The sequence below is a fragment of the Lontra canadensis genome, unplaced genomic scaffold, assembly GCF_010015895.1.
Source record: "Lontra canadensis isolate GAN:19392208 unplaced genomic scaffold, GSC_riverotter_1.0 scaffold8, whole genome shotgun sequence".
NCBI classification, from domain to species: Eukaryota; Metazoa; Chordata; class Mammalia; order Carnivora; family Mustelidae; genus Lontra; species Lontra canadensis.
Window position 1 is genome coordinate 13,390,286 of NW_022631002.1, and position 27,987 is coordinate 13,418,272.

Below are 27,987 nucleotides of genomic sequence, written 5' to 3' on the forward strand. Positions count from 1 at the left end.
TCGGGCTGTCTGCTCAGCAGAGAGCCTGCTTTTCCCTCTCCCTCTGCCTATTGCTCCCCCTGCTCATGCTCTCCGTCAAATAAATAAATAAAATCTTAGAAGAAAAAAAAGATGCCCCTGGAATTAACGCACATTCCTACCAAGAGCAGGCAATAATGGCATATTCACATAACAGAACACCATGTGGCAATGAGAATGAATCTATACTAACGATTCCATTCACGTAAACATTTGTGATGGTAGAAGTCAGAACAGAGACTACTGGGGTAGATAAGTAATGACTAGAACCAAGCATCAGGTACTGGTATGTGCTTTCTCCTGATCTCGGTGATTATAAGGCTATGTTCTAGGTAATATTTCAAGTGGTACATTTTCCTGTATGTATATATATTTTAAAGATTTTATTTATTTATTTGACAGAGATCACAAGTAGGCAGAGAGGCAGGCAGAAAGAGAGAGGAGGAAGCAGGCTCTCTACTGAGCAGGTAGCCTGATGCGGGGCTCGATCCCAGGACCCTGGGATCATGACCTGAGCCGAAGGCAGAGGCTTAACCCACTGAGCCACTCAGGCACCCCTCCTGTGTGTATATTATACTTCAAATTTTAAGTTAAGTGATTCCCCCAGCCTACCACTAATTGGTCAATCCAAACATGTGACACAACTGCTCGTTCAACTGCTGGTGAATAAGGAAGGGGCAGTGAAGCCACCAGGTGCCAGACTTTAGGGAGCAGGTAAGTTTGGAGTGTGACCACAATCACCCCCTAAGTAAAAGGGCCAGCTCTTTGTCTTCCTACTGAGACACCTCAGCACTCCTTCTTATGAGAGAACTAGAGCATTTCCTTGGCCCACCGACCAAATCAAAGGGCACGGTGGGCATGCTATTCTAGACAAACTGGTAAATGGCATGCTGTAAATGCTACAACAGCTTGGCACTTCCCAGTTTAATCCCTAGAAAAGCATCCATTCCACATAAAAACTGGGTGAACAAAATGAAAGCCTTAAGAGCAGTAGCTATTGGTTTCGAAGTCACGACTTAAATCTTGCGAATGGACTCCTTGACGCAGACAGAGTTTTGCAGTTAACACTGAAACAGAGCTTAAATGGCTGGTGCCTGATGTAGCCCAGGCCCCTGCATTACAAGGGGTTTTTCATTCTTGTCACAATCACAGGGACTGCTGGAACTACAGCTAAAGACTTTCCCACACATTATACACATAAAAACGTTTCTCCACCAGGTTTGTTATTGCTGAAGATTTTTGTTACAGTGGCTCTTTTGCAAGGGAAGAAAACCTACCCTAACTTTGCTTGAACAAAAAGACAACAAAACAAAAACAAAGTTAAATTGTACTGGTTACTGGAACTCAAAACCAAGCTGTATTTCTGGCTTCAGATATAGTTTAATGTAGTTGTTCAAACAGAAGCTTCGAGGGTGATTGCTCTTCAACTCTGATTTCTCTTTTGCTGTGTTGACGTTCTCCTCAGCCTCCACAAGAATCTAAGAGCTCCTCTCAGCCTTAAGACGAAGGGGGTAAAAGAAGAGTATTTCTTCCTAGTAACTCCTGCCAAGTCCTGCAGCTGTGACTGGACCACGCTGGGTAAACTACTGACATCTGAACCACCAGCCACGGCTGAGGGGAAGGAACGTGCAGCTGAGCCAGGCCTGTGTCACACATCCTGCTCCTGAGTGGAAGACGAAAGCCAAAGGCAAATTCAGTAATCTACTACCAGTAAAAGGGGGTGAAAAACTCTGGGAGGCCAAAATGACAAATGTCCAGGACAGGTTTGTCTCCAGGGTGGACATGCTCATGATGACCTAGCTTGGAAGAAGTCCTAAAGGTTTTTCCATACTTGACACACTCATAGGTTTTCTCTGCAGTATGGCTTCTCTGATGCTGAAGAAGATTTCTTTTGCCAGTGAAGACTTTTCCACACGCATCACATAAATAGGAAGACTCCTGAATATGGATCCTCAGATGCCTTTTTAATTGTTCCTGAGCACTAAAGGATTTTCCACAATCTACACAATCAAAAGGTTTCTCTTCACTGTGGACTCTCTGGTGCCGAGTTAATTTTGTATGAAAATTGAAGGCCTGACCACATATTTTACAAGAATAAGGCTTTCCCCCCGTGTGAATACGTTGATGTTGGCTAAGATGAGACGTCCTTCCAAAGCTCTTGCCACACTCATTACATTCATAGGGTTTCTCTCCGGTGTGGATTTTCTGATGTCGAAGTAGTGGTGAATTACCAACAAAAGCTTTTCCACACTCATTACACTCATAAGGTCTCTCCCCAGTATGGATTCTTTGATGTATAACAAACTCAGAACTGCTGGTAAAGCTATTTCCACACTCTCCACAGAGATAGGGCCGGTCCCCACTGTGGATTCTCTGATGCCTGATCAGATTGGCATTATCATTAAAGGCTCGCCCACACTCTTCACACTGATAGGGTTTCTCTCCAGTGTGGATTCTCTGGTGCCGAATTAATGAAGAATTGCCATTAAAGGCTTTTCCACACTCATTACACTCAAAGGGTTTCTCCCCAGTGTGGATTCTCTGGTGTCTCACATAATACGAAAAATAACTGAAGCATTTCCCACACTCCTCACATCTGAAGGGTTTCCTTGCACAGTGCATTCTTGGAACCTTTCCTTTAATATTTTTCACTGTGGGGATTTCCTGGTGCTTTTCCAGTTTACAGGCTTCTAGAAAGTTGGCTCCATGAACAGCACTCTCCTGCAACCCATGTGACCATATCACATCTCTTTCTTCAGAAATTCCCTGTGTTGATGTGGACTCATTGCCAACACTGGTCTCAGTATCTAATATAACATAAAACACAAATGCCACCTGAGAATTATGCTAGAAACAAAACAGTATTGGAAATTATAGAGCCTTCAGAGATTATTATTCCAACCCCCACACTGGACTGCTAGCAAGACCAGGCTACTAAAATCAAAGTGCCAAATATCACACAGAGAACAGTCGAGGAGAGATAGGGTATTGGTATACACAGCACACACCAGGTTGCTTCCTAAAGTTTTCCAGACTCCAGACTTTTTGAATAACTTCTCTCTGGTACATTCTGTTATCTTTCCACCTTACCATATTCATAGGCCTACAAAATAGCAAAGGCACAGGCCCTAAGAGCAAGTGGTGACACTGGGGCTGGCGAGACTCAGAGTCAGAATGTACAAAAGAACAGAGTCAGAATACAAAGGTGATGAAGGAAAAAGATTCTTTTAAAAAATTAATACACTCAAATAGCCCAAAAGCCTGGAGACACTAAGCATTAAAGGCACTAGGCTGTGACAAGGCAGAGAGAGAAGAAAATCCCACTCAGAGATTCTCAGCTGCAGGACATCCCCCCAAAGTTGTTCACTGCAGGTTCATAGAGGACAATGAACTCCCTAAAATTGCTGGAAATTCCTGTCTTGTTATCAGACTCTCACAAAAGTCTGAATCTCAAACATGCAGAAACTTTATTTGGAAAGGAAGAATACAGTTTACTTAGATACAGCAAGACTGCAGAGCAGTTCTTCTCATTTTAGAAAAAGAAGACAAACAGCCACCTGTAAAATGGCATTCGTATTCCAAGACTGGATGCCACTCTACCTCAGTTAAAGTCAATCTAATTTTTTTTTTTTTTTAAGATTTTAGTTATTTGTCAGAGATCAAGCGAGAGTGCACAAGTAGGGGGAACAGCAGGCAGCAGGAGAAGCAGGCTCCCTGCTGAGCAACTAGCCCTATGCCAGGCTCAGTCTCAGGACCCTGGGATCACGACCCAAGCCAAAGGCAGATGCTCAACCAACCGAGCCACCCAGGTGTCCCCAAGTCAATCTGTTGTATGTAAAATGCTGGACTAATTTTGTTTTAACATTAATCTGGGTTACCTGGGACTCTTCTGCTTATTAATCAAGTTCATCCTTCAAGTGTGAGTTAAACTAGTAAGAGCCCTTGGAGAAAGGCGGTGGGAGAGGAGACATTGGAGACTGAAGTGAACAGGGCAACGAGCGGTATAGAAGAGAATGATCACCACTGAGACCTGGCAGTCCGCTCTTCACACCCTGCCTCGTTCCTGCTACTAGGGAGCTCACTTATAAAACCAGGACTTGGGCAATCAATGACCAAAATACTGTTTATTTTTCTGCTGCCCCATAATCTGCCATCATCTAGATCAGGATCCCCACAGCAGTTCTTCCAAGCCACCACCTTCCTAGCCATTACCGCCACCAAAGCTGCCCAGATGCAGTGCCCTCAGTGTCTTTCCCTTCCATTTCTACCCCCACTCGTTCCAAGCCATCTGCTGCCCTCTTATATCTCGTGCTTCCCAATCACCCCTCATGCCATCTCCTCCCTTCCCCAAGCTTCACTGCTCTACCAGCTCTATCATCCCTCCTCTTCATTACCATTTCCTTCTGCAGACCCTCAAGTCCACTGGGGCTTAATGATCACCTCTTCACATCCAACTTTTTCTTACAGTAGTGTTTTTCAAACTGCCTTCAGATCAGGTCATGATCTCAGGGTCCAGATCGAGCCCCACATCAGGTTCTCTGCTCAGTGGGAAGCCTGCTTCCTCCTCTCTCTCTGCCGCCTCTTTGCCTACTTGTGATCTCTGTCAAATAAATAAATAAAATCTAAAAAAAAAAAAGGATAAAGCCCTCAGATCCACCACACACCCTGCATTCTAGATTTCCCATACAAGGCTGAGTGAGTAAGACACAGCAACTACCTTCATTCCCACCACTGGCTGAGTAAAGGGGTTCAGGGTATACTGTAGACTAGGCCAACCTCAGATTCTAGAAAGCTTACTTGGGCTTTAAGTCCTAAGCGTCACGCTCTTCTACCGCTTACTAGAAAAGACAAATACTTATAAGTGCTCCAGAAATACCCATTTTAAAATATGCTCTCCAGGTAACTGTCCCTGAACATTAAACTGCAAAATTCTTCTGAACAATTTACTGGACCCTCTACTCCTTTTCTTAGGCCAGATAATCTACCTTCTTTTTTTCCACATGGGATCCATTGTTGTAAGTCAAATTTGGAACATAAAACCTGCCACTGAAGCAGCTTACTTGAGCTTCTAAATGGTAATTTCTCCAACTTCTCCTTCTGCTGTGCTCCCACAGCCCACTACCTATATACAAACAACAGCTTTTAATACACTTTTTAAAAGTTCTTTACATCTATCCCCATAGCATGTATCCTCCAGAGCTTTTTAAACAAAGCTTAGCACATGGCAAGTGCTGAAAACCACCTGTGAACAAATCCATCTTGTCCAAAGAAGGGGGAACCACTTAGACAGGAAAAGCTGAAACTCAGAAAGGAGTAATGGATTCAAAAACTACATGAACCCTAAGGGGAACCTGTTATCTTGTTAAGAGTTAAAATTAATGGGAAAGGTTTCGTATTTTACTTATAAGAGAAATCAACCATTTATTTAAATTCTTCCCAGCACGGTTCATTTGAAAATACAGTGCTCTATAAAGCTCCATAGTTGCCAGTTCTAAACCTTCCTCCTTACCTTTACAGATGTCTTTGGTCCCCTCTGCAGATGGCTTCTCCTGTGCCTCCAAGCCCCAAGGCAAATTCTCTCCCTCCAGAAGTGAGATCAGGGCAGGTTTGGGCACTGGGTATCCTGAAAAGGGGGGAGAAAACAGCACCTTTCAGCTGTGTGTCCAATGTGTCAAAAGAAGGAAAACCCCAAGGGCCTCGGTAAGACGAGATCCACAGAACAAGACTCGGGACTGGAGAAAGCCAAGATTTGATCAAGAAAGCAAGCATCTGTGATCCTTTCCTACTTAAAGAATAGATAAGTTAGTGAGATCCTACAGACACAGGGGGTCACACCCTTCCCTAGACAAGCTAAGAAATTAGCTCTGGCAATAAAAACTATGTACTCTTTACTGTGCAGAGCCCCTTAGAAGATGGGATATACTTTTACCAGGGGACAGCAATTCCATAAATTGCGACCAAACTGACCCAAGATCTCTCCCTACCCAGCAACCTTTGAAGTGGGTCATTTGGTTTTAGCCCTGGAGCCAGAGTGGAGGATACCAGAGACAACCACTCCCTCTCCACACTGCACACCCAGCCTATTAGGAGAGAACAAGGAAGGAAACAGGAAAGCACAGCTCTGAGTCCCAGAAGGAAAGCAGCCTTACCCAGGGATGTCAAGTTCCCATAATTCTCCAGCATCACGCTTCTGTATAGGGCCTTCTGTGTGGGAGAAAGACCAGCCCATTCTGTCCAGGTGAAGTAGACAGCCACATCCTTAAAGGTCACCAACTCCTAAAACAAGAGGTTCCTGCTGCCCCAGAGCCAATTTTCTGACTCAGGGACAGAGTACAGGGCATAGGGGACACTATGAGTGAGGGGTCCTAATAGGGACTGCTAATGAGAAAAAGTGAAGAAACTGGATGTTGGACCATTAAATCACTATTTCTACAACCAAAAATCCAAAACTTCCTTCATTAACAGAAGAGCTTCCATTAGGACATGAAATATAATATTTCATAACATGGTAACATTCAAAAACCTTAGATAATCTCCCATTAATTAAATTTCCCAAAGCAAATTCTTTGATTTTATAAATACTTCTAATATTTTGTTGTTACACCTATGAATGGACATTAGCTTCAATCGATCTAGACTCCCACTCACAGGTAGCATGTCAGGACCTACCTGTTCCCCCTTCACTGCCTCAGTGCCCAGGTAATCAATCCATCTGTACCTGACAAATGTTCATTCTTTTTTTAAATTTTTTTTTAAGATTTTATTTATTTATTGAGAGAGAGACAGTGAGAGAGAGCACGAGAGGGGAGAAGCTCAGAGAGAGAAGCAGACTCCCCGTGGAGCTGGAAGCCCAATGCGGGACTCAATCCCGGGACTCTGGGATCATGACCTGAGACAAAAGCAGTTGCTTAACGAACTAAGTCACCCAGGCGCCCACAAGTGCTCATTCTGCCCCAAATCTCAAGCCCACCTTCACAAGAAGAGCATCATGGTCTGCTCTGATGAGCCTGTCTCATCCAATCCCGATCTGTGTTTGAAGAGCTATACTGCCTGTGCTTAAGAACATCTAGCAGAGATCTTCGTGCCGCCTGGGGCAGTCTATTCTGATGGACTTCCTGATGGGTCTTCCTGGGAGAATCTGCCTTTGGAATCAAATTGCTGCTGGACAGCTCTTTTAGGGGCTTTTCTTTATACCTCCAGGACAATCTACAGTTGCTTCTACCAACCAAGTCTCGAGATTTTTCAACAGCCCCTCCTTTCCCTTCTCTGACGGCCCCAGCTCTACCTCCCCGGAAAGTGCCAGCATCTGGTTTAGACCCTCTACCTACTCCTTAGACTTTAGTATCAACCTGGTTACCTGAACATGCAATGAATATCCTCTTTCTAATGCCTCAACTGATTCTGCAGATCCCCATCTTCCACTAGTTCCAGCACTCCCTGGTGACCTAATATGCCTGACCCATCAACTACACCAAATTTATCTTCCAACCAAAACTGGCTTTTCTAACTCATATAAACTAATCGGCACAATGAGCGACAATATTGTTTCCCTCAGTTAACAGTACCAATTTCAGCCCGGACACCTACACAACAACCTGAAATTTACCCGAGATTAACTCACTCCAGTCACTCCCCATTTCTCATATGCAGCTGGTAATCAGATCCTGCCAGTTTCATTGCCCAAATATTTCCAGAATCTGACTCTTCTACACCATCATACAATCAGTACCCTAGCTCAACAGCCGGCGACACTTAAACAGCTCCAGTTCCAGGCTGTCCTGCATTGAATCCATCCTCAGCCAGCACATACAATGATCTATTTTAAAATGACAACATGACCCGCTAAACTCAATGACTTAATGAGTCAGCACTAACTACAACAGTGGTTCTTAGAGTGTGGTTCCCCAGAGCAGAAGCAGCAGCAGGAGGAAGACCAGGAGAAGGAATAGGACTGGGGAGGTGGGGGAGAGAAGGAGGGGGAAGAAGAGGAAAGGAGGAGGAGGAGGAACAGAAGCAGAATCTGAAAACCTTTGGAAAGCAAACTGGTATGCCCCACCTGAAAGCAATTTCTGCTTTAATGAGCCCTCCAGATGATTCTGGAGCACACTAAAGTTTGAGAACCCTGGACTAGAGGATAAAATCAAAGCTCAGGACACTGAGCTTCATCAGGTGATAAGTAGTGAGAGGAAGGCATGAGACTGTACACAGAGCAACTAGCTGGAATGATCTGCCAACAAAAATCCCAGAAAAGGAATGATAAACCATGAATGATGGCAATATAAAATATGGAACAAGTGAAAGAGATAGCAGGCAGGAGGAGTTGGGACTTGGTGCCTCTCTAGAAGTGGTATCAAAGGAGAATGAGTCAACAATCTGGAAACAATGAGGACTGTGTGCTATGGTGGTGCCAGTGACTCACCAGCACTTACAGAAGATGAGAAGAGGGTGGAAGCTATCGGGAAGATACTGCATCGATTAAAGTGAGGGAGAGGGACCTACAAGATGTCAGAAATCCAGGACTGGGACTTGGGATATGGTTCATGGATGTTAAGTTACTGGATAAATAAGTCCCGAGAAGAGGAAATGATAATCAAAACCTAGCAACTCCCCAGTTAAAAAGTGAACTACAACTCAAGAAATCAATTTCCCAGTTCCACAAATGTAAAGTACTTAATGCTCACTTTACAGATGAAAGTCCATCAGAATACAGAGTTCAACTGGTTGACTCAAGACTCACAGAGTCCTGATGGGATCCCTAAATTCAGGTGTCCCATCCTAGCGCAGAAGATTTCCCCCATCACAGCCTGCTGGTGCCTCACCTTAGCCAGCAGCAGTGACATTGAGGATGATATATTTTCCCTGGTTATGAAGCCAAACTTCTTTAAGAGGACAAAGGCTAGGAGCCACTTTTTCTTGTCTTCTTCCTGCCTGCCCTCTGCCCCCACCTCCTAAGAACCTTGAAACTTCACTGATCTCGATCACTTCCACCAAACACTGGATACTTATACCACCAACCTGAGTCCTTCATTCTCAGAGATCCCTCCATGGGGGTCCCTACTGAACCTGGGCGCTCTTCAGTTCAGCAGAGAGCTAGAGAACAGGAGACCACTGATTCCCTGGACACTTCCTCCAGCCAGTGTTTGCCGGGCTTCTGGCTGCTCAGCCCCTTACCATCAACTTTCTCCCCAACATCCAGTCCTACAGGAGAGAAAGAAAAGATGCCTTCCTGCATCTTTTGGTTCTAAGAGTCTTGCCAGAATTATCCCTCTCGTGCCCCATTTCTTTCAGATTAGATCTCTGAAGGCTAACCTGAGGGAGTCAGAGCTCACCTGGTGCCAGGCGTTCAGGGGCATGGCTGCCATCACCTGGGCTCCCTCTCGGTGAAGGGCAGGGGCTGAGGGGAAGAAGCAAAGAGAACCATGAGTGAGCTTGGCCCAGTCAAAGGCTCTCCTTTAAACCAACAAACCTGTGGCCAATAACAACAGCAGCCATCATTTATCCAATGCCCATTGGAGAAGTGGCATGTATTTCTTCCTTCACCCCACTCCATAAAATGAAGTGTGACTTCGGAAGAAATAGATTTTGAAAGATTAAGTAACTTGCCCTCAGGCACCGGAGCCTGTACCACCATCAAGTCATTCTGCCTGGCCTGGGTAAGATGTAAGTAAAGGGGGAACAGGAGTACACAAAGAGCAAAACAAGCAAAGACCAAAGAGCAAAACCTAAGATGAGGAAACCCAGGCCTTTATTTTTAAAAAATAAACTGAGCCTGGGTGGCTCAGTCTGTTAAGCATCCAACTCTTGATTTCAGCTCAGGTCAGGATCTAGGGATCATGGATCCACTCCCACGTTGAATACCCCCCCCCACCCCTCCATGCAAAGTCTGCTTGTCCCTCTCCCTCCAATCCTCCCCCTGCTTGCACTCTTGTGCTCTGTCAAACAAATAAATAAATAAAAATTTTTAAAAACTCAAAACTTTTACAGAGAAACCTAAAAAGGAAAAAAAAGTTATTGGATGTAAAATTCATTCAGTCTCCACTTTAATGCTCTGAATTTTCTTTTTCCCAAATGAGAAAACAAGGCTATGAGAATAATTTTCTTTACCAAGGTCACAAGGTGGTAGATGAACCTGGATTCCAACCAGATGTACCATATTCCAAATGTCACATTTTCAGTTAACTACACTAGATCACTTCCAGTAATAATCCCAAAAGGATCTTTTAGAGCCTGATACAGTGATTCTGATGTTAATATGGAATAGTCACCAAGAAAATCGAGAGAAAAGAATCGCAGAGTAAGTCTTTCTTTTCTTTTTGTTCACCACTCCATTCTAGGACCCAGTGGTGACTGATTAGCAAAGGACCATGAAAGGCCACCTCACCATGCCAAAATGCTAGGTTATTACTTTAACTATATCATCCCCTACAGACACTTTGTTTGTTGTTTTTTTTTTTTTTAAGATTTTACTTATTCATTTGACAGAGAAAGACTCTGCAGAACCACCAGCAGGGGGAGCGGGAGAGCGCGAAGCAGGCTTCCTGCTGAGCAAGGAGCCTGAAGAGGGGGCTAGTTCCCAGGGTCCTGGGATCAGGATATGAACCAAAGGCAGATGCTTAACAATTTAGCCACCCAAGTGCCCCGACACTTCGTATTCTTACTAAGCAGTCATATTCTGCCCCAAAGCCACTATCCTCCCTAACCTCACTGCATGCTGTCATTTCCTGCTGGCCTCATCTTGTGCCACCCCCTCCTTTGTTTAGCCACTCTGGCCTTCCTTCAGTTCCCTCTACTCTGCTAATTCAGGGCCTTTGTACCCGCTATTGCCTCTGTATGAATACTCTTCTCCAACTTAGGACCTTTGTAACTGATACGGTCTGCCTACAATACTCTCCAGCAGCCTGACCCTAGCTCACCTAGATAATACTAGATCATCCCTCAGATTGTGCTCTACAAACCAGGTTAGCTTCTCACATTAGAATCTCCACTCATACCGTGTTCCCTTTACTGTATACCACCTCTCCCAGTTTGAGATTATACATTTGCATTAATTTGTGCTTTCTTCACTCAACAAACATTTATCGTATACTTCATTCACTCCAGGCCAAGTGTGAGATACAGTGGAGAGAGGAAAAACGGGTGTGACCTTCTGTCATGAAGCTTTGTCTTGACTAAAAGAAGGATACATACAAATCAAAGATACTCATAAATAACAAAGATCACAACTGTGACTTGTGCCAGGGAAACCTATCATAGATGGGAAGACTTAGGGATAGGAATTAACTAAGTTAAAAACGCATGTTCTGGAGGCGAAAAGCCAAGAAGGCTGTAGCATGGCCAAAGAAGAGTGTGCTGCAAAACGACAGTGTACAGCTGTAGAAGATGGAGCCATGCAGGGACCTGTGCACAAGTTAAGGAGTTGGGTCTTTAGCCGGAAAGCAACAGGCCACCGGGTTGCAAGCAGGTGGCGTCAATCGATCACGTTTGATGACTATGTGACTTTCCCACTAAACTGAAAGCTCCCGGAGGGTGGGGCCCACGCTTGGCTCCTTTCCAGCCGCATGCCTGGAACTTGGAGCCGCAGCTGCCAGGCAGCGGCTCGGTAGGTAGTGGCGGGGCCAAAGGGCAGGGCGAGCTGTGTCGCGCACACAGAGCGCCTACTTTCCGTCCACAGCTCTTCGTCCCAAAGCGGCAGCTGTGGGCTGGGGCGAGCGAAGCCACCCAAGGGAAGGCAGCACTGGCCGGCAGGTAGCCAGCCTCCGCCTCCCTCCGACACGGTTTCCGGGACGCAGGAGGCAGCCTCCTCCAAGGGCGAAGGGTGCGTCCCTAGCAGAGATGCCCGGCGACAAAGCCCACCACTCACCTCAGAAAAGGAGCAGTGTGCAGCGTGACCGGAAGCGCGTCCCTGCCGGGCCCCGTCGCCCGAGACTCACGAGCTCCTCTCTAGGACGCCGGAGCGCGCCGCTCGGTTGTCCCCAGGCTTCGGGCCCCGGGGGGCGGGGGCTTCTTAACCTGCGGTCCTCGGAGACCTTGAATGGCGGAGAAAGTTGACTGTTGTTTTCGCTGATCTCTAACCGAAATTTAGCATTTCCTTCAATTACGTACTGGCAACATACCACATTACTATCAGCAGTACCTGTGACTTTGTCACCAATAGAAATCACAGATATTTTCATATCATATCACAGTTAATGCAGGTATCTCAAAATATAAACTATTCTCATCCCTAATTTGAAATTGTCATCGTTGTTATTAGGGCTCACCTTTAGATTTTGTCATTTCATTTCACCACAGTGGTAAAGGCACACATATACTAATGTATCCCAGATTTTTTTTTAAAGCCATTTAACTGTATTTTAATTAACTAGTTTTAGAGTGGTCCACAGATGTCATGACAATGCCAAAGAGACAGTTAGGCAAAAAAAATACCCCTGTGCTCAGGGGTAAAGATCCAGTCACATTAAGAAAGACCAGGATTGAGAAGGGATACTATTTTAGAACTATTTAGGAAGTGAAAACAGTGGAGATTTTTTTTTAAAAAGATCAAATAACAGATATGAGGAAAGGGAGCAATCTATTCTAGCCATAAAGTTTGGGTGACGTGATAGATGAAGGTGTCATTAACTAAGACTCAGGTAATTCAGGAATTCAGGAAGAGGAGCTGGACTCAGGCAGGAAGATTACAGAAATTGGTTCTAGAAATACTGAAAACACACACACACACGCTTTATTAAAATGTAATTCATATCCCACACTAATGTATACAACTTAGTAGTTTTTGGCATATTAAAAGAATTGCACAACCATCACCACAATCAGTTTTAGAACAGTTTCATCGTTCCCAAAACTAAACCCTGTAACCGTCAGCACTAGCACTCACTTTCCATCTTCCCTGTGATAGGCAGAGTAATGTCCCCTCAAACATGTCTGGAACCTGTATGTTAGGTTATATAACAAAGAAACATTAAGGTTGCAGATGGAATTAAATTGCTTATCAGCTGATTTGAAAATAAGATTATCCTGGATTATCTAGATGGGCCCAGTATACTCATAAGAGTCCTTAAAAGTGGAGAGATCACTGGAAGAGGTCACTGGAACCACAGAGGTAACAGATTGAGAGAAACTTGTCCCAACATTGCTGGCTTTGAAGCTAGAGGAAAAGAGCCACAAACCAAGAAAAGTGGCCTCTAGAAACTACAAAAGGCAAGAAAATAGTCCTTCCTTAGCCAACACTTGGAATTTAGCCCAGTGAAACCCATTTTGGACTTCTGACTTCTAGAACTATAAGATAAATTAATAAACACATAGAGTGTGTGTTAAGTCACTGTTCATGGTAATTTGTTACAGCAGCAAACAGAAAATTAATACAACCCCCATGTGAAGCTTTCCTCCATTCCCAAACAACTACTGATCTACTTTCAGATCTACAGACTTGCCTATTTTGGGCATTTACTCATATAATGTCCATTAAATCTGGACACAAAACAAACAAAGTCTTTATTGTTGGTAATTTTATTAGTCTTTAGAATAATGGAAACCTATGTGTTTACTGAGTGGCAAGACTCGGGAAGAGCTTGATTTTTTTGCTTGGGGAAGAGGGTTGCTATACTTTTAATCTGCACAAACTCAACAACAACAACAAAAGACTACCCCAATGAGGAGAAATGTCTCAACTATCTCTGATAAATGACCACTCCAAGCAGAGAGACAGTGTGATTTGAGTTGTACTCTGAAGTGCTTTGGACAAACTACATATTACGCCATCTTTCAACCCTGGCCATGAGCATTAGCAGATGTGTCCTACCAAGGCTTGAACTTAGGTGCCCTGTTTCTCCATGACATTGTATTGATTTTTATGCAAGTCTTTTTTTCCTTCAAATTATTTAGTAAATTTAACAAGATTACTGTCACAGGTGAATGGCAGGTGAACAATTACTGTCACAGGTGACTTATGGGGAAGAATTAGAACTTAAGCAGTGTTACTTATTTCCTGCATAGTCACATTTTATGAACCAGAGTGCATACTACTCTTGATATTTAGAGAGAAACTCAGTAGGATTTTGCAATCTGGGTTTCCCTGTCCAAGACTCTAATCCAATGTCCTTAGGATCATTAGAATGGGGAGAAGCTAGCCACCTGAAATCCTTTTTGCTTAAATGATGAGTAATTTCCACTCCCAGCTGCCCACACGGTATTCCAGTTGAGTCTTCAGGATTAATAAATAGCTAACTGGTACTGTTCTATTGTACCACCTACAAGAAAATGTATACTCATACCCAGGTCTATTGTGGTATCTACCATCAAACATAATTATCTTAAAGCCTTGGCCACTCCTCAGATTCCAATAGAGGCCACTTCCTGTCTTGGTCACTTCATGGCCTGAATACCCGGCTCTCCCTCTAACTCCTATGTTATCTAACTTAAATTTAGACTAAGAGCACTGTAAGTCGGGGGACCCAGAATATAGCATATGATCATGACACATTTGCTGTTATTCCTGACTTTAAAGTGGTGGGGGAAATATCAACTTCTCTCCCAGCTCTCTGAAAAGCCTGGCCACAAATGGACTGAAGTTATAGTGGAACTTAAGTTTCACACACAAAACTTGGCTGCCCAAAAAGGCACTGTTAAAACTCAATGTTTTATTGCAGTGGCTACAAAGACATAGGATTTAGTATGGATTGTTTCCTTGCAGCTGAAAATATACTGAATGGTGATAGAAAGAATGCCTTCCATGGCTGCCTGGGTGGCTCAGTGGGTTAAGCTTCTGCCTTCAGCTCAGGTCATGATCTCAGTCAGGGTCCTGGGATCGAGTCCCGCATTGGGCTCTCTGCTAGGCAGGGAGCCTGCTTCCTCCTCTCTCTCTCTCTCTACTGTGATTGCTCTCTGTCAAATAAATTAAAAAAAATAAAATCTTAAAAAAAAAAAAGAATGCCTTCCTTCCAAGATTGGGTACAAGGCAGGTATGTCTGCTCTTACCACTACTATTCAACACTGTACTAACAAGTACAAGGAAGGCCAGAAAAGAAAGGGCATACAGATTGGAAAGGAAGAAATAAAACTGTTACTATCTGCAAGAGGACATAACTGTCTACCCAGAAAATCCCAGGGCACCTGGGTGGCTCAGTTGGTTAAGAGTCTGCCTTCAAGGGTTTTAGAGGGGAAGGGGGTGGGTGGGTGGGTGAGACTGGTGGTGGGTATTGAGGGCACCTACTGCATGGAGTCCTGGGTGTGGTACATAAACAATGAATCTTGGAACACTGAAAAAATTAAAAAAATAAAAATAAAAATAAATTTAAAAAAGAATCTGCCTTCAGCTTAGGTCATGATCCCAGGGTCCTGGGATCGAGTCCCATGTGGGGATCACTGCCAGTGCGGAGTCTGTTTCTCCCTCTAACTCCACCTGCAGTTGCCCCTGCTTGTGTTGTCTCTCCCTCTCTCTGTCAAATAAAGAAAGAAAGAAAGAAAAGAAAATCCCAAAGAATCTACAAAATTTCCTAGAGCTAACAAGTGAGTTTAGCAAGGTCACAGAATTAAAGTCAAGGTACAAAAAAGAAAAAAAATTAATTGTTGGTAACTGAAATTTCTAATAGTAATATTTTCTATGATACAAATACAATTTTAATAAATTTTCAAAAACAGTACCATTTACAATAGCACAAAAAATCATGAAATATTTAGGTATAAATCTAAAAATATACCCAAGATATGCATGCTGAAAACTATAAAATAATGACAAATGAAAGAATACCTAATACACAGAGATGTAGTATTCACTGACTGAAAAATATTATTAAGATGTCAATTCTCCCCAATTCATCTATACATTAAAAGCAATCCAATCAAAATCCCAGCAAAACCTTTTGCAGAAGTGAATAAAATGACTTAATTATATGTCAATCATACAATAAAGCTTAAAAAAAAAAAACAAGCAGTGGAGACAGGAGGGCAATACTGGGTAATGGTTAGCGCAAGGGCTCTTAAGTCAGACTGCCTGGGTTTGAGTCTCCGCTCTTACACTTATTTGCTGTATCTCTGGGCAACCTACTTAACCTCTTTGTTCTTCAATTTCCTAACTGAAACAAGGTAACAGTATCTATTTCAAAAGCTGCTGGGAGGATCCAGTTAATGGGAATTACCTAGCATAGGAAAGCACACACAATGTACTGGTTATTAGTGTTTATTAAAGAACAGCTATAACAATAAAAGGCTAATATTCTGTTGGGGAGGCAACAATTGAAACAAACACACCTTAACTCAAGTGACTTCAACCATTTCCTTGCTTGAATCACTTTTGGTATCTCTGCACAATTTTAAGTCCATTACTAAAAGATGACCTCCCAATGTCCTCCCCACTGGGGAAATTACTGTCAAATAAGAAGTTGAGAAAGTTGTCTTCTGAAGGCAAGATTGCAGACAGCAAGGTAATATGGAATTGAGAACTGTCCCAACAACCAGACGATAGTATGGGGAGGTATGGGACAAAAAAGGCACAGATTGACATGCATGCAAAGAAGAGGATTTGCTCCTAATTTTACAAAAATATACCCTTACGATCTCTCTAGGGGACAAAAATTCGATTTTCATGACTGGGATCAGGCAGAGTGTTACAAATAGTATCTAGTGGGGAGAGGTCAGTTAAACATCCTGCAATGTACAGGACAGCATCAACAAAAAATCATCAGGTCCCAAATGTTGACAGTGTCAAGTTTGAGGAACCCTGCTGTAGATGGATAACCAAGGCCATTTCCTCGGTTATTAGAGTCCCCTAGCCAAATCAAAGGTCATGGCAGCCATGTTATTCCAGGCATTATAAGGATGAATGTCAAGCTTTTGCATGCAAATGTATGAGTAATAAAAACTCTTCATACAGATTTTGTTGACCAACAGATTTAGGAATGCTAAGGAACATATATTGAAAATATTTAAAAAAATAGGATAGTCTGGGTAAAAGGCAGGACTAATGATTTGTAAATGTCAGTAAGAAATTATAAATTACCAACATTGGTTCAAGAAGAAATAGTGTAATTGGATCAATGCCATAGAAGGAACTGATAAAGTAATCAAAGATCTCTTGTCCTCTACGCTACCCCCAACTAAAGCGGCTGGCCCAGCCAGCATTATTAGGTGGACTTTTCTCCAAATTTCCAGGGAACAGATAATTGCTAGGCTTTTGAGACTGTTCTAATGTACAGAAAAAGAAGAGCTCCTAGCTATTTCTAGCACTCTCATATAACTCAGTTCCCAATCTTGACAAAGATGGAAAAAAAATTACAGGGCAATCACACATATGAATATAGATGACAAGATCCTAAATATACTAACAAATACTATCCAGCAAGATATAAAGAAACGTGTACTACCATATCCAACTAGGATTATGAGAATATAAATATGACTAAACATTAGGAAAACACTAGTATAATTAACTATAGATAGGTCAAAAAGGAAACATCCGGTAAGATCTAAAATAAGATTAAAAATTCAGCATCCGGGGCGTCTGGGTGGCTCAGTGGGTTAAAGCCTCTGCCTTCAGCTCAGGTCATGATCTCGGGGTCCTGGGATCGAGCCCCATGTTGGGCTCTCTGCTCGGCGGGGAGTCTGCTTCCTTTCCTCTGTCTCTGTCTGCCTCTCTGCCTACATGTGATCTCTGTCTGTTAAATAAATAAAAATCTTAAAAAAAAAATTCAGCATCCGCTTCTGTCAGAAACTGAGTAGAAAGTAAACAAGGCTTTCCATTTAATACATACATCTTCCCTACAGAATATTCCTTGATAGAGATTTAGTTTTTTGTTTGTTTTGTTTTGTTTCTTAAAGATTTTATTTATTTGACAGAGGGAGGGAGCAAGTGAGGGGGAGCGGCAGAGGGAGAGAGAGAAGCAGGCTTCCCACTGAGCAGGGAGCCTGATGTGGGGCTCGATCCGAGGATCCTGAGATCATGAGCCAAAGACAGATGCTAAACAGACTGAGCCACCTGGGTGCCCCAAGATTTAGTTTTTGAGTAACTTGAAGGAACACCTGGCTGGCTCATTCAGTAGCACATGTGACTTCTTAGCTCATGAGTTCGAGTCCTATGTTGGGCATGGACCCTACTTAAAACAAAGAAAAGCACTTACAGTAACTTGAAATTTTCATTTCAGCGCTTAAATTGCTGTAACTTCCATTCATTTGGGATACCTGAATGTTAACATGCCTTAACTGAGAGTTAATGGCTTTCCCACATTCATACTAGAGTGCCTCTGCACAAACCATCAGAATCACAGCTACAGTGTTTCCAACATACCATACGTATGAAAGGTTTCTGCATACCCTGGACTTAGTGATGCCAAATTAAGTTTATGTTAACTCTGAAGGCTTTGAAACATGTGAGACATTGAAATGGCTCAGTATCACCAAGGAAAGAAAATCCAACTCAAAACTACTTAAGCAAAAACCTGAAATTTATTGATTCAGGTCACTGAAACACCCAGAGGTAGATCCGATTCTCTGCATTTCTCTCTTATATGCAGGACTAGCCTCTTCTCACCCTTCATGATGGATCAAGGCTAACACCCGAGTCCAGCAGAATGAAATGTTGCTTCCTGGTAGGTTCAGCACCTGATTAGATGGGCCTCGTCACCTAAACCCAACACTGTGGCAGGGGAAGGAACAGTATAGATGGGTTAGACTAGGCTACATGTTGCACCCCTACAGTGGGGTAGTGAGCTTCACCTACATACCACATCAACTGTTGAGTGAGAGCTGAGTGGCTTTCCAAAGAAAAAATAAATAAAAAAAGCAGGCGGGTAATCGCCATGAAAAGGGGGTAAAAAATGCTGGGAGGCCAAAGGAACCGACGTCCAGGACAGGTCTCTCTCTAGCGTGAACATACGCATGATGATGTAGCTGGGAGGAAGTTCCAAAGGTTTTCCCACTTTTGAGACACTCATATGGTTTCTCTCCACTGTGGATCCTCTGATGCCTACTTAGTGTTGACTTAACAGTGAAAGCTTTTCCACACTCATTAAACTCAAAGTTTCTCCCCAGTGTGGATACTCTGGTGTATAACCAACTCAGAACTACTGTGGAAGCCATTTCCACACTCCTGGCAGACACTGGGCCTGTCTCCACTGTGGACTCTCTGAAGCCTGATCAGATCTGCACTATTAAAGGCTTGCCCACATTCCTCACACTGATAGGTTTTTTTCTCCAGTATGGATTCTCTGGTGCCGAATTAATGAAGAATTGCCATTAAAGGATTTCCCACACTCATTACACTCAAAGGGTTTCTCCCCAGGGTGGATTCTCTGGTGTCTCACATAGTAAGAAAAAAAGGTGAAGCATCTCCCACACTCCTCACATCTGAAGCGTTTCCTTGAACAGAGGATACTCTCATCCTTTCTTTTAATATTTTTCACCGTGGGGATTTCCTGGTGTTTCTCTGGTTCACATGTCTCTGGAAAGTCACTTTCCGGAGAAACACTCTGTGGCAGCCCATGTGATATCATCACATCTCTTTCTTCAGAAATTCCCTGAGTTGATGTGGACTCACTGTCAATGTTGGTCTCGGCAACATTCCAGACATGAGAAATGGAAGACATATGCCACCTAAGAATTATTCTGGAAATAATAGAGCACTAAAATTATAGAGCCTTTGGAGATTACTATCCCAACCTCCACGTAGCCTGCCAGAGACAGAAACCTATTAAACTGGAAGAGCCAAATATCACAGAGGCAGAAAATAGTAGCAGTGGAAGAGGAAATGAGATTTTGAGTTTGTCCCTTGTATGTCCCCAATAACTTGTGACTTCATAGTACTTAAATGCTTGAAAATGCTCACAGAGGAAGAAACACAGAATCTAAGAGAAAGAAGCAATACCTGGTGAGCTATAAGAGTTGTGCATATGACATCTAACTGTTAGAAATGGCTGAGTATGTGTTGTTGTGGGACTTGCTGGACTGCTCAACCACTTAGAAAGGGGGAGAACACGGTTTGCTTTGAGGCCCAGGAGACCGCACAGTGCCTTCCTTTGTATACTGAACAAAAATGTCTCCAGACATTACCAAATGTCCCCTGGGGGAACAAAAGTGGCTGGCCCTAGTGAGAACCACGGATTTGGAGGACTCTCACATATACAGGGTGATCATAAAGTCTGGAAGCAGATGTATTTTTTAATAGATTGAAAATGTCTTTGACACTGTTATGTATGCCTGCCTAGGTTTCCAGACTTTGACACCCTGTATAATCCCAGCCTTGACCTTGTCCCAACATCACAGTTGCATTCTCAAGAGCCTGCTATACCCAGGGAGCTGTATGTTCCAGAGAAACTCAAATTTCATGGGATAATTCTACTGTGCTTGTCACCATATCAAGACTCATTTATGTTTACTGATAAGCTTTATCAGTGCTACCCTGACACCTCTACAATCCTTTCTATCCCTGCATCACCCTGTCCCTACCTTTATGCAGGCCTCTGAAATTACTAACTGCAATATAGTAACAATGTAACAGGATTTTATACCTTAATATCCCCCATAGTCCAATCAAATTATATATGATGTCCAGCTAATATTTTTAAAACATAGCAATCATGGGCTTATGTCATATGCCGCTAGTGGCAAGGTCACTGTGGCAGGGGTCCCCCCTCCTGCTCCATGTTGTTTTGCCAGCTCTCTCATTTCCTATTTCCATGCAATAAGTTCCCTAGGACAGAAGTCTTCAGGTTTTCAGATCTGCCACAACCTCTATGTTCTAGGCTTTTCTAGACACACCAACGATGTCTATGCATGGCTGGCTAAATAAGAGGGCTTAAGGATATGCTCTGTAGTAGAGTAGGGCTGTTTAAAAGAAATATAATGTGAGCCATAAACAAAAGCTACATATGTAATTTTGTTTTTACGGGAGCCACATTAAAAAAGTAAAATGAAAATGGTAGAACTAATTTTAATAATGTATTTTATTTAACCCAATAAATCTAAAACATTATTTCAACATGAAGTCAACATAAAAATTATCAATGAGATCATTTACACTTTTTTTTTTTTTACTAAGTCTTCAAAATCTGGTATTTTATACTTAGAGGATATTTCAATTTGAATCAGCCCCCCCTTCAATTGCTTAAGAGTTTAATAAGCACACAGGACCAGTGGCCACCATGTCAACTGTACAGAAGTAGACAAAAGGAAGTCCTGCTTAGGCTTTCAGTCCTAAGCCTATGTTCCTGGACACTTACTTAAAAAGACAGAACAATGAATGCTCACAGGTTGGCCCCAGAAATGTCCATTTTAAACAGATTTTTATTTATTTATTTGACAGAGAGATCACAAGTAGGCAGAGAGGCAGGCAAAGAGAGAGAGAGAGAGAGAGGAGGAAGCAGGCTCCCAGCGGAGCAGAGAGCCCGATGCGGGACTCGATCCCAGGACCCTGAGATCATGACCTGAGCCGAAGGCAGAGGCTTAACCCACTGAGCCACCCAGGCACCCGAAATGTCCATTTTAAAATACACCCCCAGGTAATTCTCCTGCACATCAAACTATGAAACTCTCCACAATTGTATGGTGACATACATGATCAAGGTGTAGTGATATCTCACTGTGGTTTTCAACTACATTTCCCTGATGGCTAATGATGTCAAGCATGCTTTCATTTGTGTTCCCTTTGGTGAAATGTCTGTTCATACCTTTCACACATTTCCTAACTGGGTTGTTTATTTGTTTTTGTTGCTGAGTTTTCAGAGTTGTTTATATATTCCAGACACTAATCCTTTTCCAGATATTATATTGTGCCAGGAATGATACTGGATCTTATATTATTCCTTTCCTCCAGCCAGATTATCTTCTCCCAACCCATCTGCAATGTGTTCTTATCTGCTGCATGCAGAACATGTGGGCTGCCATTGAAGAAGTTTCACCTGATATTCGAGGTGGGAATTCGTCTAACCCTTCCTGCTTGTCCCATAGCCTGCTGCGTATATACCAACAATATACTAACAGTACTTAAAAGTACTTAACTCTTTTTTAGCTAACTCTGTCTCCGTAACTGGTATCCTCCAGAGCTTCTCAAACAAGGAAGTGCTATTTTAGCACACAGCAAGTGCTCAAAAACTGGCAAAACACGCCTCTAACAAAGGACTATGGTTGATGGTTCTAAACCTGCCTCACCTACCTTTAGAGACATCACTGGTACCCTCTGCAGGGGGATCGTCCTATGGCTCCAGACCCCAAGGCAAATGCCCTCCTTCCAGAAGTGAGATCAGGGCAAGTCTGCAAACTGGGTATCCTGAAAAGGAAGCAGAAAATGGCACTGGAAGGGAGTCTCATGTTAGTGTTCTTGAGATACCACATAAGGCTGTGTATGCAGTCAGAGGAGGAAACCCCAAAGCAGCTCAGTAAGGATAAGGCTCACAGAAGTGGGCTGGAAAATGGGGAACCCAAGATTTTTGATCAAAAGGAAACTGAGTATTTGTGACCTCTTTATGAAAAATCACTTAAAGTTTGTCAGTGAAATCCTGTGAGATACATGCAAGCAAAGAAAAGCAATGAGGGAAGTCTTCTTTAGACCACTGGGAGAACTGAAGGCACTACCTTCAACAGAAGATACTTCTTTCCCATGGTGCCCTGCACAGAACTCGTATGGTGGGAAGTGTTCTCACCAGAGAATGGCCAATCCACATTAGACCCAAACTAACCTCAGACTTCTCCCTCCATCCCTTCCTGACATCTTCTGAGGCTGAGGGTATAGCAGTTTTTGCCCCTGTAAATATGTAAAAGGTTATGAGAGTCACACCACAATCCACCCTACCCTCGTCCTAGGCATCTGAGTCCCAAAGGTGAAGTCAAGTTCCCATAATTTGTCAGCATCACCTCCCTGAACAGGTCTCTCTGTGCAAGAGAAAGGCCAGCCCATTCTGTCCGGGTGAAGTAGACAGCCACGTCCTTGAAAGTCACCGCCTCCTAAAACAAGAGGTTCCTGCTGCCCCAGAGCCAATCATCTGGCTCAGAGCCAGAGTGTGGAGCACAGGGGACATTGTGAGTTTCTGAGGGACAGTCCCATGATGGATAGGAAATGAAGAGTAAAAGGACAAGGCGCTGAGTGCTAATGAATGACCACACCTACAACCAGCAACTCTGAGACTCCCTTCACTGTCAGAGCAGCTTCTAATTATGCATGAGACTTACTATTATAAGAGGCAATGTCACAATATAGAAAACTGGAAGCGAGAAAATCTTTCACAAATTCACCTCCCTGAAGTAAACCCTCTTCATTTTTGCACATGCCCTTCTGGTCTTTCAGACACTCTATGAACAGATGATTGGTCTCCAACTATACTTCTCATGGGTGACATCCCAGGGATGTCTCTGCTGCCGTCCCCACTTTCCTGATCAGAGTCCAGCCTACCCATCCTGCTCCCTGCACTTACACCAAGCCCTGCTATATGTCCGCATCTACCTGCCTACCCCAATCCTTACAGCCACCTACTGATAATATTCATGGTTTGTCCAAAGGGGCCCCACCCTCTGAAGCCCTCACCTGATACAGAACCCTGCTGTGCCATCCACCCTTCCACTCTCACAAAAGGGGGCTATGCTGCCTCTGCTTGAGCCCCTCCCTCAGAAAGAACTCTGGTGTTGGGAGAGCCTCTTTAACTCCAGGCAGTCTTCCTAGGACAAAATGCTTCCTGATTCTAACTGCTGCTGGGTGGCTCCTTGGCTGTCTCTATACCTCTCAGATAAGCTGTCCTCTGCCAATCAAACAGCCTGCCAGCCCAAACTCTTCTTTCCCAGACAGCACAATGATGTGGTCCTTCTTGTCTCCTTGGTGCCTTCCCCATGTGAACATGATCCTCACTCCAAGGTCTCATGTGGTCCCGGCATCATCAGTCACATGCCTGCCTCAGATGTCAATGACCCACATGCCAGTTATATTTCTGACATGTCCAATTCTGAACCCGTCGCTCTCCCTTAAAGTGCTTCTAATCCTGCTCAGTACAAGGAGAAACAAATGGTAAGTGCTCACATCTGATGCTGGTCATTATTTTGGTTTCCTGTCTCAGCCAGTAGCAACACTTTCAGCCTGGTCCCCTTAGATGGGAACCTGAGAATCATTCTCAACTATCTCCCTAGTCACTGCTTAGTTCTAACAAGCAATCAGTAATCAAATCCTGACTATTCTCTCTCCTAAATATTTCTTGAATCTGACTCCTATGCAACATCATGAATCACCCATAACTCCTCAGCAACTGTACTTTGGACCATGGCGACTTACGATCCCTGACTCCAGGCTTATCCTCCAAGTCCACCTTTGTCCAGCACATAGAAAGATCTTTATAAAATGCGAATCTGACACCTCAACTCTGTGAGCTAATGCACTTAGATGGATCACCATACAACAACAAACTCAAATTCAAGAACCTGAGCCTGAGTTTTAAAGGCAATAAATGTTAGAGGACAGGATGGCCCAAGATTGAAGACAAACGAAATTACTGAGAGGCTCTGCTGACAATATCCAGGAAAGGGATGATAAAATCAGGAAAGCCAGGGGCTCCTGGGTGGCTCAGTCAGTTAAATGTCAGACTTCAGCTCAGGTCATGATCTCAGGGTCCTGGGACTGAGCCCTGTGTCAGGTTCCTTCCTCAGCAGGCAGTCTATTTGTCACTCTCCCTCTCCTTCTGCCCCTCCCCCCACTCCTGCTTTCTCTGCCTCTCTCAAAAATAAATAAATAAAATCTTCAAAAAAATCAGGAAAGCCAAAGAAGGGACAAATGGGTGCTGAGATAGGAACAAAAGAACTTGGATTGAATGAACAAGGTGACAAAGGAGAGTGAAGAGTCAATGATAAAAATCTGAAAACAGTGACCATGGATAGTAGCATGGGGAAACTAGCAATTATCAGGAAGTGCAGGAGAAGTGGTAGGTACAATGGGTACAATAAACTGATGCATCGAGATCAGGCTTCCAGGCAAAGCCATACTAATGGAAAGGAACCCAGATAATGGATGATCTGGGAATGGTACTTGGGATAGGATCATGGATGGCGAGATGCGACATGAAGAAGCCTGAAGAAGACTGAGCCCATCAAGCAGCACTCAACAACCCAGCAAACTGCAGAGCTGAAAGGCACCTGGCAGAATCTTTCTCCTAACCTGGAATGAGCAGCACTGTTGCCATCTGACAGATGAGGCCGACTGAGGCACAAAGAGGTTAGGTGACTAGCTCAAAGTCACAGTGCCCCTGAGGGCTGATGGAGATCTCCTCTGAAATTAAATTTCCTGTCACCTAGTACCACATTTCATATTGCCGCATGCTGCTGGCCTCAACCAGAAGTACTGACTCTCAAGACAGACATTCATGTGCCCTTTCTGGAACCAATTCTTTCCTCACTGATCCCGAGCCTCTAACTTTGCTCTCTTTTGGGAGGACAAACGCTATAGGCTCCCTTTTTCTTTTGTTTCTCCTACCATCCCTCTGATCCCACCTCCCAAGAATCTTGCCACCTTGATCTTGAATACTCCTACTGAACGCTGGATACCTCCACCACCAGTCTAAGTCTCTTATCTCATGGATCCCTGTGTCGGGGTCCCTACTGAACCCGGGAGCTCTCCAGCTCAGCAGAGATCCTCAGAGGCTGTACTTCTGATTCCTCACTCTCTCTAGCCGTCTCCAGCCATTGTTTCCTGGACGCTGGGGTCTCTGGCTGCTCAATCTGTCACTGTCCAGTCACGCTGTGGGGATGAAGCGGGGCCTTCCTGCTGCTTTGGCTCTAACATTTCTGCCCAGATCACTCCTCTTATTTCCCATTTCCTTCAAATAAGATTTCTTGATGGATCTGAGGCAGTCACAGCTCACCTGGTGCCAGGCGTTCAGGGACATGGCTGCCATCACCTTGGCTCCCTCTCAATGAAGGGCAGGGGCTGAGGGAAGAAGCAAAGAGAACCAAGAGTGAGCCTGGCCCAGTCAGTGACCTTCCTTTAAACGAGCAAACCTATATTAGCTGCTAATAACAACTGACATTCTCTCTAGGCTTGCAATGTGCCAGCTTCAGAACTCAACACTTTATATTCATTATAATACTAGCGGATATGTAAAACCATTGTTCTCATTTACCAAAACAAAGAAAGGAGACTTAGAAAGTTTAAGTAATTATTTTAGGCCACAAGAGCTGTATTCATAACCACTAGGTAATGCTCTCTCTCCTCGGTAAAAACAATACAGCAGGGCAAAAATATAAATAAACAAAAGCAAAACAAAGCAAACATTGAAAAAAGAACCCAGGGAATCTATGTGAGAAACTGGCAACAGAAGCTGCTTCTGGTGTAGGAAGATTGGGAAATTGGAATCCAGGACAGAAAACAGACTTTCTTTTCACTCCATACCTTTTGAACTGTTCAAATTTTTAGCATGTACCTAAACACATTTTAAAATGTAACAGCTTGTGGGGCGCCTGAGTGGCTCAGTGGGTTAAAGCCTCTGCCTTCAGCTCAGGTCATGATCCCAGGGTCCTGGGATCGAGTCCCGCATCGGGCTCTCTGCTCAGCAGGGAGCCTGCTTCCTCCTCTCTCTCTGCCTGCCTCTCTGCCTACTTGTGATCTCTGTCTGTCAAATAAATAAATAAATAAAATCAAATAAAATGTAACAGCTTGTTTAAAATCTAAAAAAAAAAAAAAAGAACCCAGGAATAAACTTAGTAAGAAATATAACAAATTTATGTAAAGAAAATTATATAAAATATTATTGACAAATATAAATGAAAAGGCAAAACATGTTCCTGGATTGAAACAATCAATGTTAAACTTCTTGTAAATGCTGACTTTCCTTCAAACTAATCTACATATTTAGTAATAACTTCCTTTTACAAAGAGCTTGTGTATGCTCAGCACCACACTACAATGCTTTATACACATCTTCTCATCTACTCCTCACATTCCTTTAAAAGAGATTTAGGGTGGTGTCTGGGTGGCTTAGTTGTTAAGAGTCTGCCTTCAGCTCAGATCATGATCCCTGGGTTCTGGGATCAAGCCTCGCATCAGGCTCTCTGCTTGGTGGGAAGCCTGCTTCTCCCTCTCCCACTCCCCCTGCTTGTGCTTCCTCTCTCACTGTATCTCTCTCTGTCAAATAAACAAATAAAAGCTTCAAAAAAATAAATAAAAATAAAAGAGATTTAGGTTTTGGGTTCCCACCCCCCTCCAAACAGATGGATAAACAAAAGCTACAAGATTAACTTCACCATGTTCACACAAAGAACGGAGAATCAAACCTGGATTTTAGGCCAAACTTGGATTTCAAGTTTGTCAGATTCCAAGAGCCATACTTGTAGGCAGCTAACCAATATTACTTTCAAGCAAATTATGAACAGCACTTATTTAGAAGTCTGATAAAGTGATTCCAAAGTTGATACAGAACAGTCAAAATAGTCACTAAAATATAAATAAAAATGGAAAATAGGAAAGAAAAAACTTGCAATACCAGATGCAAAATGTATAACGAAAAAGGTACACTCGTACAAGAACAAACTGCTAGAACAATAAAACAGAATCTAAGATCCAGGAAAGACTAAAGCATAAAAGTAAATCAGAAAGATGGCATTCCAAATCAGTAGGGAAAAGGGACAGATTATTCAATGAACAACACTGGAAAAACTGGTTAACTACTGAAGAAAAAATCTGTAATTGAATTATCTCCTACCATACACTGAAATAAATTACATATGCACTAAAATTCTGAGTGTGAAAAACAAAATCAAAGAAACACTAGAAGAAAATAAAGGTAAGTCTATATCCTTGGGTACAGAGACATCTAGCACAAGCAGTTCCAGCACGGTGGTAGGATCACAGGCCAAATGACAAAGAAACAAAGAGAAAACTCTTAAAATGACAAATTAAACTACTTTAAAACTTCTGGTTTAAATGACTAAGGAAAACTCAAAAGCAAACTAGGAACTAACTCTACAAAATATGTAAAAAATATAAACAGCCCAGGTCCTTACAAAACCAGTAAG

At 43.2% G+C, this 27,987-nt stretch overlaps 2 protein-coding genes across 6 annotated transcripts; both read right to left on the reverse strand.

Annotated features, from left to right (window-relative positions):
• Nucleotides 1-578: 578 nt before the first annotated feature.
• Nucleotides 579-22,245, reverse strand: ZNF19 (zinc finger protein 19). 5 transcript variants are annotated; one of them, XM_032854014.1, is made up of 6 exons: nt 22,160-22,245; nt 11,879-12,044; nt 9,348-9,412; nt 6,168-6,222; nt 5,528-5,641; nt 579-2,825 (listed from the first exon to the last, which is right to left on the reverse strand). In XM_032854014.1, the coding sequence occupies exons 3-6, from the start codon at nt 9,378-9,380 to the stop codon at nt 1,723-1,725; spliced, it is 1,305 nt and encodes a 434-aa protein (XP_032709905.1). In that variant the 5' UTR covers nt 9,381-9,412; nt 11,879-12,044; nt 22,160-22,245; the 3' UTR covers nt 579-1,722. The 5 variants fall into 5 exon arrangements, with proteins under 5 accessions (XP_032709905.1, XP_032709902.1, XP_032709904.1 ...); XM_032854011.1 differs by having other exon boundaries at nt 6,168-6,291; XM_032854010.1 differs by having other exon boundaries at nt 580-2,825; nt 6,168-6,294.
• On the reverse strand, nt 11,507-25,871 carry LOC116865495 (zinc finger protein 19-like). The gene is given in 9 exon segments (XM_032853710.1): nt 11,507-11,878; nt 11,949-12,119; nt 18,853-19,030; nt 19,032-19,198; nt 19,200-19,559; nt 22,109-22,112; nt 22,156-22,278; nt 22,826-22,947; nt 25,839-25,871. Coding segments are annotated over 9 exon segments (1,530 nt in total).
• Between the last annotated feature and the right edge of the window lie 2,116 nt (nt 25,872-27,987).

Bases quoted from the DNA above. Each gene is read 5' to 3' on its own strand.
- ZNF19 (XM_032854010.1), bottom strand. From the start codon at position 9,380: ATGGCAGCCATGCCCCTGAACGCCTGGCACCAG. The intron at 5,642-6,167 runs GTAAGGCTGCTT...CCCCCTTTTCAG, and splicing joins TGGGAACTTGACATCCCTGG to GATACCCAGTGCCCAAACCT. The intron at 2,826-5,527 runs GTAAGGAGGAAG...ATGTTATATTAG, and splicing joins GACCAAAGACATCTGTAAAG to ATACTGAGACCAGTGTTGGC.